This window comes from Solanum tuberosum, unplaced genomic scaffold, assembly GCF_000226075.1.
Source record: "Solanum tuberosum cultivar DM 1-3 516 R44 unplaced genomic scaffold, SolTub_3.0 scf00057, whole genome shotgun sequence".
In the NCBI taxonomy this organism is placed as follows: domain Eukaryota; kingdom Viridiplantae; phylum Streptophyta; class Magnoliopsida; order Solanales; family Solanaceae; genus Solanum; species Solanum tuberosum.
In genome coordinates this window covers 1,469,962-1,483,416 of record NW_006238984.1, presented here as the reverse complement: position 1 = coordinate 1,483,416, position 13,455 = coordinate 1,469,962, and the positions used below count along the sequence as shown (strand labels likewise).

The 13,455-nt window shown below is 36.9% G+C and overlaps 1 protein-coding gene and 1 pseudogene across 3 annotated transcripts; both read right to left on the bottom strand.

Annotated features, from left to right (window-relative positions):
- Positions 1 to 896: 896 nt before the first annotated feature.
- Positions 897 to 10,285, bottom strand: LOC102581044 (uncharacterized). 3 transcript variants are annotated; one of them, XM_006344540.2, is made up of 12 exons: positions 10,199 to 10,285; positions 10,019 to 10,096; positions 7,523 to 9,934; positions 7,212 to 7,341; positions 7,017 to 7,105; positions 6,482 to 6,726; positions 6,044 to 6,130; positions 5,804 to 5,903; positions 4,889 to 5,096; positions 4,679 to 4,811; positions 1,496 to 1,553; positions 897 to 1,406 (listed from the first exon to the last, which is right to left on the bottom strand). In XM_006344540.2, exons 2-12 carry the CDS (start codon positions 10,058 to 10,060, stop codon positions 1,257 to 1,259), a joined length of 3,654 nt encoding a protein of 1,217 aa, XP_006344602.1. In that variant the 5' UTR covers positions 10,061 to 10,096; positions 10,199 to 10,285; the 3' UTR covers positions 897 to 1,256. The 3 variants fall into 3 exon arrangements, with proteins under 3 accessions (XP_006344602.1, XP_006344601.1, XP_006344603.1); XM_006344539.2 differs by having other exon boundaries at positions 10,019 to 10,285; XM_006344541.2 differs by having other exon boundaries at positions 4,679 to 4,808; positions 10,019 to 10,285.
- Positions 10,286 to 12,519: 2,234 nt separating this feature from the next.
- Positions 12,520 to 13,455, bottom strand: part of LOC107060099 (uncharacterized) — a 5,254-nt pseudogene continuing 4,318 nt past the window's right edge.

Genomic DNA, 13,455 nt, shown 5'->3' with positions numbered 1-13,455 from the left:
GTTTGCTTTGCTAGCTTCTGCATGACACCCTAATATTTTCGGTCCTAACATACTTGTCTATTCAAAGGAACAAGGTGAGTTCTATTGGTAGTGTTGCTTTGTGTATTTCTTCTTTAGAGATCTCTAAGGGCCTTGTTATAGTATCTTTAATTGAAACACACATATATTCGAATGATGTGTTTAATATCATGGCGGAGTGTTTTCCTTCCAAATCTATGACAATTGGAGAATGATGGAAGCATGTTTGTAGAATATGAGAAATTTTGGAAAATAATCATTTCTAGTTTTCATTATTCAATGCTCTCTCATATCTAACTTGTTTGTTAATTAGTTCAGCGTTGTTGTTACTCTTAAGTGAGTTTTCATTTTGGCTTCTTCTTTTATTACAAGGCATGTCATTATGTCTTCCAATATACTAAAATCATTAAAGTCTCCCTATATCATCAACTATATTCTCGAAGATCCTATCCCATTAAAAAAGACTAAGACTTGTAGAGACAATAATCAATACTCAAATGAACAAGTTATTTTGGTTATTGAGATGTGTATAAATCACCTTTCGTGTCCTACCCTTCCACATTCAAATATACATAATTCATGTTCGACATAAAAAGAGGCTGTAGTATCTACCAACTTTTATTTTAATGGATGGAAATAGTTTGATCACATTCTTGCTTATTTTACCCTACCCTAGATATTTTTTCAATTTTTACTACTTCACTTGAACCCAATGGAATAGTGGTTGCTCATAATTTAAAATCACTTGCAACTTTGAAACGTATTAGACATCAATAATCATCTTTTACAACTTTCAAGTAATCATTGATCATATCAAAATTTAATAAGAAAGAAGTCATAACCCTTGAATTATTGACCTTCAGCGCATGCACATGATATAATATTCAAATTAGACTGATCCAAAAATTTAATTTCCTAATTGATTTTATGATCATACATGTGAATAAAATTTTCAAATCAACAAATAAAGACTAGATATACATTTGCGGAGTGACATTGAATACTTGCAAGCCGTGGACTGTGGTTCTATACATTTGTACTTTTAGGATTAGAAAAGATTTATGTACCTAGAGATAACTGTACATGAACATATACACCACTAGCTTCCCTCCTTTAACAAGGAAAACATAAGGTTAACAAAGCAAAAGTATTTGACCCCATCAAACTTCCATGCTTGTTTCTTCTTTTTCTAATATTTTACCAGAGCTTACTAGATAGCTACTCCTTCCAAAACCAGCTTAGCTTCCACAGGCTGATATCTTTTTTCTCCGCTTGTAACATATGTATTGAACAACACCTGTTTTTTCTAAGACCTTACTATCAGTAACTTCAGCTCGGTACGGCAGACTAGTTTCATCCTGGCAGCCAAGAGGAGCTTGTTGGTTCACCTGTTCAAAGACCACAAACAATAATACTTAGCATGAGGATCTAAGTAAGAAAATCTGCTGAGACAATGTTCAGAGCAAAGGAAAGTTACCACAATAATGAAAGGAGCTGGAGCATCAATATTATTGCTTTCACATCCTCCAGGTGCACTGACAAATAGTACAACAGTTAAGTTTTATCAGCTGGGAAAGAAATTGCCATGGTTTGGACACAAGAACACAATCAAGTTCTAAGTGCGCATTTGGATCCTAAATGTGTTCACTGTTCCAAGGACAATAAAGACTGAACAGCCTAAAATATAACTAACTACAGGCAGCCTCTGCAACCCAACTTTCTCATACAATAAAATAGATCAATAAGTAAGATGTTCATTTGCTAAATTTTCTAATCCACTATCCCTGGCTCTTCAACGAATAGACATATAACACAAAGACAATAGGGGAGTAAATCCAACTCTCTGATCTTGCATCCGAAAGTTTATGCATCATCCTATGGGTGTACCTGCTAGTATCTATGATTCACCACCTAATCATTGTGTCTGTGTGTGTTACCTATGGAGCAAACTCACTTGAGAACTCTTTTTAACAACTATATTTGCCAAATTGAGTTTTTCTTCACCTATCTGAAGCGAAATTGAAAATGAAGAAATCGCCAGACAAGCTAAGTTCACATCTTTGTTCCTTCTTTACACACTCTGGTGGTTGGGGGTGGAGTTAATCATATGGCATTCTAACAGGATCCGCTGCAAAGTTCTTGTGAGGTCTTTAGAAGAAGGCTTGAATTTAGAGCTTCTAATTCTGCAAAATAACTTTTATTTCCGACACCTATAACTCAGATGTACTCTCTCACCAAGAAGAAGAATCAAGAATATCAAGCCTTTCAAGTTGGCAATTGCTACGATATTCTTGATCCACATGTAGTCCTAAAGAAACCCTTTTGTGAACCAGTAAAATAACAACAATTTTTACACCCTTTGTTGGGTATACATCATCTCAATGAGCAGGTTGATAGACCACTTTTCTCAAGCTGATACCTCGTACACTTCTTAAGCAAGAATATTAAATGGTACACACAAGAGACCTCCTTATTCCTTAAGCAGAATGTACCGTAATTTGACAACGAAAAATGAAGTGACCGTGCCAAAGTTAACATGATGATACAAGCTAAGTACACAGTTTAGTGCCTCCTATTCATACTGTGGATTGGTTAGGGGCATTGTGGTGGTTTGTGCTAATCAGATGACATTCAAAACAGGATCTTTTGCACTGTTTTTGTTAGGTTTCTGGAAGCAGGTTTGAATTCCCTTGCTAAGCGAGCTGGTAAATACACCTTGGTTGGGGCAAACATCATCTCAATGAGCAAGTTGAAAGACCATTTGCCCTCAAGCAGCATACTTAATCAACATTTGAAGCAAAAACATTAAATGATGCATACCAGAAATCTGCTCATCCCTTAAGTGGAAAGTTAAAAAAGGCAAGAGTCATTCAATTTGCTTTCTACGTCATCTTCTCTTAAATTGTAATATGTGAAATCTCACCAATAGAACATTAGACATGACCAAATTGAACACTTGATGAATTTTCTTGCAGTGAGCCTAATCAGAACTATTTGAGTAGTACTCCAAATCTGCAACATCAACAATTACGCCTCGATCCCATACATGCTGGGTATGAATCCCTGACTGACCATGTTTCTTGAGTATTACAGTAAAACAAAGAAATAACACCAACGAAATAAAAATTGTTTCACTGAGATAACTCCTACTTAAATGTGTAAAACATAGTTTTTTCTACATGTTGGAAACTAAAGCCTAAAGGCATCCTCACATACAGACAAATTGTAGTTTATTCTCAATTAATAGAAATTTGAATCTTTCACATCTCATACACAGTAATTTCAAGCCCAATAAAACATGCCCCTACCCTCACCTTATATTGCAGAAGAGGATTAGCTGAGACACATTAATATGTGATTAGAATGATCAGTCTCCTTAAGACATAGAGACTCGGAGCACTTCCCAGTTGAGATGGGGCTGCACCAGGGATCAGTTCTAGCCCTTCCCTAATCGCCTTGGTGATGGATGAGTTGACACGGTCTATTCAGGAGGAGGTTCCATGGAGTATGTTATTTTGCGGACGACATTGTATTGATTGATGAGACACGGGACAGAGTTAATGCTAGTTTTGAGGTTTGGAGACAAACTCTGGACTCCAAAGTGTTCAGGTTGAGCGGGGCCAAAACAGAAAATTTGGAGTGCAAATTCAGTGTTGCGTTGGATGAAGCAGACGGGAGTAAGGCTTGCCACACAGACTATTCCCAAGAGAGAAAGTTTTAAATATCTTGGGCCCATGATCCAGGGAAGTGGGGACATCAACGATGATCGCATTGGCACGGCTTGGATGAGATGCAAGCTTGCCTCTAGAGTCTTTTGTGATAAAAATGTACCACCTAAACTTAAAGGAAGTTCTACAGAGCGGTGGTTAGACCATCATTGTTGTATAGGGTGGAGTGATGGCCAGTCAAAAACTCACATGTTCAGAAGATGCGTGTTGCGGAGATGAGGATGTTGAGATGGATGTGTGGGCACACTAGGAGCGACAAGATTAGGAATGAGATTACTTGAGAGAAGGTGGGAGAGGCCCCTGTGCTGACAACATGAGAAAAGCGAGACTGAGATGGATTGGGCATGTGAAGACCCAAGAGGAGGTGCACTGACACCCCAGTGGGGAGGTGCGAGAGGTTGGTCATAGGGGGTACGAGGAGGGGTAGAGGTAGGCCGAAAAATATTGGGAAGAGGTGATTAGATAGGATATGGACCAACTTCATATCACTGAGGACATGACCCTAGATAGGAAAGAGTGGAAATCGTGTATTAGGGTAGAAGGTTAATAGAGGTAAGAGTGTTGTCTTGCCTTTGTTATATTACATCATATATTGTGTGTTGTGTTTCGATCACACTATTTGTTGTGGTATTGCTCCTTTCTTGTAGGAACTACACTGCTTTTCGTATTTACTGTTGTGCTTTCTTCATTGTTTTCTTCTACTGTTACTTGAGTTGGATGCACTTGAGCTGAGGGTCTTTCGGAAACAGCCTCTCTACCTATGCACTTGGTATGTTGTTGTTATAGTCTCCTAAAGACATAATGATCAAGCTTGAATAGGTTATCAAAGTCATATTACAATTTTCATGTTATGTTCTGCATGATTTGAATGTTATATCTCCCTGATTACCTTCTTCAGTCCTTAGAAAACAGAAATCAAAGGGGAAACATACTCTGTAGATCCTTGGTCCACAATTTCACTCTCCTCAATTTGCTCAGCTTGGAAGACCTCAGAAAGCGCACTGTTTCCATCCAACTCAACATTCTCCTTGCTGTTTATGTGGTCAAATTGAGTTTGATAAGCTTCTGGATAAAAATGAAGTTTTAGTCCATCCATATCAAATCTCCATCTCCTTCCACAGTAAATGAAGAGTTTTACATACCTGTTGATTCACTTGATACCTCTGGAGGGATATTCTGGAGAAGTTTCTGACACAATATTGTACCCTGGAAATCAAGGAAAGTGTAATTCAAGAAGTTTAACCTCTGAGATTCTTTCACCATTGAGAAACCAAATGAAGTGGTCCATGTGTTTAGCACGGTGGGGACAGCAGGCAAAACTAGCCTCTCAACTCCTAATTCCATGAGTTTCTGGAATGAAGAACAAAATAGCTTTAGTTGAAAGAAAAAGCAGATCAGATGACAAGCATATTCAATCTATGTCAAAGCATGTTCATCATAATCCGCAATTCCCCACCTATGTAGCAGCTGACTCAGAGAAATTAAAAGGTTTAATATTTTGTTTCGGTATCACAAGAAAGAAATAAAACCAAATAAATAGCCATAGTTATCAGGATCATTGCAATTCTCACCGTCATACATGTGCCTCATATCATCACCTATTCTAACGAGAATTGAAGTCCTTTTGTTTCGATAGGTAACCAGAACTTGACATCGATGTAGCATAACTGACCATTTAAGCCAAAAATAAAGAGCCCTAAGAGTGCTGCTTATATGATATCTAGAGAGCCAAACTAACCATGTCCAAAGGTTTTTCTCCTATAAAAATGCATGTTTATACTTCTGATAAGGAGAACAAGCTGATGTCCCAACAGTCAACTCAAATGCATAGCCTCAAAAATGTTAATATTATAACCATGGAAGGAAAGAAGCACATGACTAAGAAATAAAAACTCAAAGATATCTCCTACAAATTATAGCTTTCATGATCAGAACATCCCTGCTTAATAAAGTAATTATTGGGGATCTTTTAAAAACATACATTATGTACATCCTCAGCAACAACTCTTCCTTCCTCTCCCTGAAGAAGGTAAATGAAAGAAAGTAGATTTGCATACCTTTTCAAGCTCATTCATTAAGATGCGACACATTCCAAGTCGGCGGTACTGAAATCTTGTTGCCACAAGAGGAACCTCGGCTACCTTTTCTCCATAAACCCTATGAGCATGACAATTGTTAGCTTACTATCGATAAAATTCAATCACATTGTTCAACTAATTTTAAAGAGAATTTACTGAAATAAAAAGTAGAGAAAACTTCACTTGAATGAATAGTACTAATATATAATGGTTGGATACCTTACAGTTGCTACTGAAATAACTTCATCATTTCTTTCCAGAAGCACAGTATAGAAACCCTGAAAATTTAAGCGATGCAGCTCTGACCTGCAATTTCGAATTACAACTTTTTGTCAGAGCATAAATAATTAAAACATATGTCTGTACTCAAGTTGAGATATACCATGTCATCTATAGATTTTTTCTATACAGAGTACCATGTTATCTATAGTTACAAATAATAAACTAAACTTCTATTTATGGCAAGTCTAAAATCAAGAGTGATTAAGTTCATGAATTGTGTAAGGTCTACTCTAACCTTTGATGAAAGAGTGTGTCAACAATGAAAGTGTCATATGAAATGCATAATTTTGTTTTGCATAAATTATGTGGTTGAACAAGAATATTTGCACATAATTCAACAATGATAGCTCAAGAATTTCTAAAGCTGGATATTACCATCTATTAAAGATAACATCTTCCATAAGATCTCTCCTTGTGTAAGGTTCTTTGACAGGCTCAAAGCATTCATGCATCACATCCAGAGCGACACTAAGTTTACTATAAGTCTCCAAGATGAACTCATCATTAGCAGCATCCAAATCAAAATCATCAGGTTTCACGTATTTCAATAAAGTCCAAGTGAGGTTATCAATTCCCACCATAACTGGCTTTGCCAAAAGTTGGCGGATACCCAAACATATCTGCAACAGATATTTCAGTTGACTTAGACAAAATGTTTCTTAAAAGTAAAACTCAATAGACAAAGAGGATACTGGTGCAGGTCAACATGATGCTTTTCCCGCATTTAACATTTCCCTAGGATCAATAACATGGGAATAATCAGTAAGAAAGTTTTCTAAGATCCGACTGGTGAACTTCATTTTACACTGAAATAACTTCTCAATGAGACAATTGACAAGAAATGGTAGCTTTGCTCTCTACTCATGATGCCAATGTTTTATGTTCCTGTGTTAGGCATGAAATCAAATACCTGCTCACATCTCTTATTGCAAAACCAACTTCCTACAGGATAATAATCCAGCTTTTGAAGACCCTTATTTCTCACGCACCGAGCATGATCTGTACAAAAAGGATCAACATCAGTAATGCCACACATTCACAGAATTCTGTATGCCTAAGATAAGCTGTTGTAGGGACATAAAAAACTATCAAAAGAGCTACTTACACTTGTGATCACACTGACTGCAGATAAGTAGACTGCTGTCGGTAAAGTGGTCTTTGTTTTTATCAAATCTGCTCTGGCCACAGGTTTCACAACAGCATGATGGGCAAAACCACTCTCCATCTGGGATCTCCTATTTAAGCAATAACCTTAAGTTGGTATCAAACCAGGTGTAGAACCAATATGCAAAATGCTCTCTCTCTCTCAGTCTAACCAATAAATTGACAATACCTTGACGACAATATGGATCTTTAAGAGGAGAAAGAAACAAAAGTACGATATATATATATATATATAGAGAGAGAGAGAGATACCTTCATTCCAAGGCAACCAGTATGAAAGGAAGATGGGCATTCATCACACAGAAGTAATTCACCACCATAATGGCACACGGAACACACATAGTCATTTGTGCCCAAATGGCTGCGCTTCTTCAACAAAGGTGGTCTCTTCCTCGTGTGTCTTAAACTAGCCTTTTCTTTCATCTGCAGTTGACAATCAAGAAGGGATCGTCCATCTTCCAAAAATATATTTGCTGAAGGTCGGTGATAACTGCTTCCAGCATGCACCTCAAAACTGCTAATTCCATAAACTTTTTGGCAGCACTTGCATTTGATCCCTGCACGAGTGATCCGCCCTTCTGCCATTGGACGGCCATCTCTTTTCCCACGATACTGCACTTTCGCACGCGGCAGAACCACATTATTGTCAATCAACCAAGATAAAACTGTTCGAGGTGTATGATGCAAGGAAGAAGAAAGTGTTCCCTGCCGAGCTTTTTTACTGGATCGCAACAGACCAACTGAAGACTGAGATTCTGTACCATCTGTTACTGTTCTTGAAGATCTAGATTCATTTCCTTTTCTCAACATGCCACCTGCATGATTAGTCTTCTTTCTTGTTTTGCTGATTTCACAAACTGTGACTTTATTAAGTTGAGCAGGTTCTTTCGCATGTGGCAGGACAGAAAATGTCGCCGCTGATAACTTCTCACATGAGGTTTTTTGAGGTGCCGAATTCCCCTGATATTCCAGAACAGTTGACCGGGAAAATAATTCAGGCATCTGTTCCTCAGCTTTCCACTGCTGCATACACCATCTGCATGCCGCTAGAAGAGTGTTGAATGTTTTCCCATGAGGAGAATGGTACCGCAATTCTCTCTTGTCCCTTCCCCGATAATAATAAAATATCCATCCTATTGCAACTAGGTGCTTCTTAGCTTTCATGATCATAAACTTCTTTTCCCCACTGTTCAACTTCTTATAGGCAGGATTATCTGGTGATCCCAGTGAACAATATTCAATTACAGCTTCACGGCAAATTTCAGGATCAATGATTGGTTCTTGAGAAGTATATGGCAGCTCAGACACCTCACTGCATGTCTTTGTTTTTGCCAGGCAAGTAGACAAGTTGAGGTCATCAGATGAACCATCATATGATGTTTTTTGGCCTTCTGCCCAAGTTTCTGACTTTTCCAACATCTTACAAACTTGACGAAGTGATTGGAATATTTTTCCATCAGGAGCAATGTACCGTGTCCTAGTGATGCTGCAATCCTTTGGTTGCTCAATTTTCCATCCTAAGTGAAACAAATGTTTCTTAAGTTTTTGCAAGGACTCTGGGGACCTATGGTTCGACATATAATTATCATTGTACTCGGAAACTGCATCAGGACAAAGCTCAGCTACATGGGCGATGGTCATCCACTCAACTCGCTTCCTCTTTCTAGAATGTATCTTATTGGAAGACTCAAAATTCAGTCTCTCACTCGTAGTAATTGACAAAGTACCAGAAATTTCATTTTTAGGGGGATGTAAAACTGGTGAAGCATTAGGTGATACAGTCTGTTGTTCTTCTTGGATTGGCAGAACTGAGCTAAATAAAGCACTACCACTCAATGGAACATCCTCTGAGATTGGTCCAAAACCCTCCGAAACAAGTTGTTTTTCTATAGGCTGAAGACATGATACATCCCGATCCATACACAACATCTCCCCACTAATTGATTTGCATATGGCTTCAATAAAAGGTACAATGGCTGAGTTATCAAAATATGTTTCAACCTGAATAGTGGGTTGTGAAAATTCTAGCAATGGACCTCCCTCTAGAAAGTCTGGTGAAGTGTTGGACTCACAAAAAATATGCTTGACGGTTAACATGGCGTTTTCATGCACAACTTCCTTGATCAAGTTCCTCCAGCTATCAGCCGAAGTAGATGTCCATTCCTTGAGGTATTGGTAGCCATTCTTCTCCCGGATTTGATACCAAATTTGTTTGAGTGAGACGAAAAGGGGGTGGAGATTCTCAATCTCCTGAATAATTTGAAGAAACATCCAGCTACCACGAGGCTTCCATTGTTGTGAAACCTCATCCCAATCTTGAGTTATACGTAGATTGTGGAGTTGAGCATTGATTTCATCACCCATATCTGGAAAGAAAACTCTGCGGTTTAGGGCACCATTTTGATGATCAAATATAACTCCTTCCCACCAAGCATCTTGATAAAACAAATCAACACATTGTCCATAAGATAGAAGGGATGTGTGAAATTGAAGTGGAGGTGGGAAAGGCCTAATTGGAGAAAGCTTAACAGATTCAATCAAGTTGATAGAAGCATCGTCATCAGAGAGAAGGTGATGGTATTGAACTTGTGGAACAAAATTATCAAAAGCAATGATAGTAGCTAAGTGCCATGAACCCAGGAATCCACTTTCAATACTCCTCACCTGAATAAATAGCAATGCAATTCACAAAAACCCGAAAAAAGAAGCACATGCAAATGCAATTCAATATGAAAAAAAAAACCTTACCTCAACGTTCTGATGAAGTTGTAGTTTGGAAGCCATAGACATAGTTATATCAAAACTTCACTACCCAATTTTCCTTCACTAAATTATCAAAATCCAACACCAAAACATCAAACACAAGGACAAAGTTGAGAATAAATTAAGATTTTATTATTCACTACAACACAAAACAAAAAGAAAGACCTCTTCAATCTCTGCATTCAACAACATAGATGACACTTCTGTTCTCACCCTTTACCAAGCCGCTGTTCTCCTTTTTACTTTTCTTCTCTAATTTTAGGGTCTCTCTAAATTATACTTTTTTATTTATTTATTTATTACTGCTCTTTTACTTTTACATGATTTTTCTCTATCATACTTATTATTTGGGGTGTTCACGGGTTGATTTGGATCGATTATTGGTTAAAATCAAAATCAAATCAACTTAATCGGTTTTAAAATTATCAAAACCAAATCAAACCAAATATAATATACATTTATCGGTTTGGTGATTATCGGTTTCGGTTTGGTTTGGTTCGGTTATTCGGTTATTAACCATACACAAAAATAAAAGAAACAATTCATTTAAAATGTGAAAAAAGTGACAACAATCCATTCAAAACGAAAAAATAGTTAGAATGACTTAAATTACTGAACTTTCGATCACTAAATTTACTATCAATAAAGCTTTAAAATTCACTATATTGGCCTAGAAGGAAGAGACAATAACATTTTCAGTCCCACAAAGAATTGTCATAGACACTCATATACATGAAATCAATAAGATAAATGTTTCATCTTGGGCATTTTTGCTTTCAATAAGTAAATTATAAAGAAATTTTAATGAAAATATGTATAAGATCTTTAAAATTGTTTATAAAAACAATATATGTATATTAATAAAATATATGTATATAATTCATCGGTTCGGTTCGGTTATTTCTTCGGTTTTTTTCGAATAAAACCATAACCAAACCAAATACTATCGGTTTTCAAAAATCTAAAACCAAACCAAACCAAACCCAAATAAAATCGATTTTATTTTATCGGTTTTAATAAAATCATAATCAAACCAATTACTATCGGTTTTCAAAAATCTAAAACCAAACCCAAATAAAATTGGTTTTATTTTATCGATTTGGTTTGATTTTTCGGTTTGGATCGGTTTTTATCCAAACCGTGAACACCCCTACTTATTATTATGAACAAAATATATAAACACAACAAACACTCATAAATCACAAGTTATTATTATCAAGAAAATATAAACACTCATAAATTTCACATGTTTTTTTTGGGAAAATTATACACAATAACAAACATTAGCCTTCTTTATTAGGTACTATAGCTATAGTTTAAGAAAATTGTAATTCACAGCTATAGCTTTCCCAATTTTTGTTATTCGTCTGATTTGTATAAATCTAGAATTTGTATAATTTGTTCCTGATTGTATAAATCCAGAATTTTGTATATGCTGACCCTAACTATTTGTATATGATTTATGAAAAAATTATAATAAATAACCTTGTTAAAATATTGGCACACGAAATATACAAACGGAGTTCTAAAAAATTCTTAAATGTATAAATATAGATTTTGTATATTTTGTGCATTCGCAAGGGAAATATACAAATTGGTAGAAATATACAAACTGCAATCTCCATAGCAAAAAAACTATACATATGGAGCATAACTATGGAAAATATAGTTATAGGGCTTTATTAATTGAAAGAGGGTCGATTTTTTTCTTTAACACCACTCCTAGGCAGTCTACAATTCGTGTCAACTTCAGCCTTACACTCCTCACGAATTTAACTAAGTAAAGAAATACTTAACTTAGTTTTTAGGCAACGAATCAAAGTAACAACACAGCCAACATACGGGAACTCTTCCCAACCTTTATTAATATCAAAATCAATACAAGGAAAGGTTTCATAAATTAGTCTAAGGCCAGAATCGTTCTCTACTTTCCTTAGACGAATTTCCACCCCTTTATAAAATTTCTGCACAAGGCAGTTACAACAGTTACATCGGCGGTTGCATTTGACATGTGTCTAACACTTGTCTTTACAGAATTCAAACTAAGTTCCAGCACTAAATATTCTAAGAGATAGAATATATTTCGAATTTAAAATACATTCTAACACTTAACCGAAATTACAACATTCTAACACTTAGAATAATTTAGCCTACTTTCAACACTTAGAATATTTCAGCTTCATTCCAACACTTAGAATTATTTCAGCCTGCTTCCAACACTTAGAATATTTCAGCATGCTTCCAACACTTAGTTTTATTTCAGAACGTCAAGTCCACAGCCTTGCCTTGCCAAGCCAACATACCGCCTTGTCTTGCCGACGACTCTGCCCACACGTAAGCCTTGTACGTTCAAGTTGCCTTGCCAACACTCAAGCGTCTTGAACTCTTTGCCGTTCACTAACTCTTAGTTACACAGCTGCACTGTTTTGCTCCCATACATGCCAAGACCAATGCCCAAGTCCTTGCCATGCCTGCACATTGCTAGCTTAAGTAGACTACGGGTCTAACAAACCACCCGCACCACTTGAACTCGATGTCCTCATCGAGACTGTTTTAAGATAGTCTTTGTATCCTTTGCTTTTTCCCAAACTGCATCCGCTACACTATTGCCTTTCCAATGAATCAAGAATTCTGTCTTCGTATTCTTCTTACTTGTGCCCACAACCCGGTGATTAAGAATCTTCTCAATCTCAGCATCAAACTGTGTAGGTATTGATGGAGGAGCCCTCTTTGATCTGCTCCTATCCGGATCTTCTACATCTGCAAAGTAAGGTTTTAGAAAACTCACATGGAATGTGAGATGTATCTTCAACCTTTCTGGCAATTTCAGTCTGTAAGCAACTTCACCCATTCTTTTCACCACTTCAAATGGGCCATCATATTTAGGAATCAAACCCCGATGTCTTGTCTTGCTTACAATCTGTTTCCATATTTGGGGAGTAAGTTTCAGCAACACTTTGTCTCCCACATTAAACTCTACTGAGCGACGATGTTGATCAGCATATTTCTTCATGCGTCGCTGAGCCTTGCGCAGGCTTTCTTGGGCCTCAGAAAACATCTCAAGTCTGTCCCTTGCAACCCTGTATGCTGCTGGACACTTCCCTTGATTCTTACTTTTGGCAACATCTAATGGCGTCACAGGCTGTTTGCCCAAGACGATTTCGAAAGGACTCATCTCTGTTGACAGACGACTTGTGCAGATTGTAACAAAACTGCGCAGTGTCCAACAGAGCAAGACAGTTCCGTTGACTTGCTGTCATATAGTGTCTCAAGTATTCTTCTAGTAAGTGATTTATTCTTTCCGTCTATCTATTTGTTTGTGGATGATTTGCAGTAGAGAATTTTAACTCACTCCCCATCATATTGAACAATGTTGTCCAAAATCTGCCTGTGAACCTTGTATCCCTATCACTCACAATATC

Coding starts and splice junctions, on each gene's coding strand:
- LOC102581044 (XM_006344539.2), bottom strand. CDS start 10,060: ATGTCTATGGCTTCCAAACTACAACTTCATCAGAACGTTGAG. Junction 6,131..6,481: donor GATGTTATCTTTAATAGATG/GTAATATCCAGC, acceptor TCGAAATTGCAG/GTCAGAGCTGCATCGCTTAA. Junction 4,812..4,888: donor GGTATCAAGTGAATCAACAG/GTATGTAAAACT, acceptor ATTTTTATCCAG/AAGCTTATCAAACTCAATTT.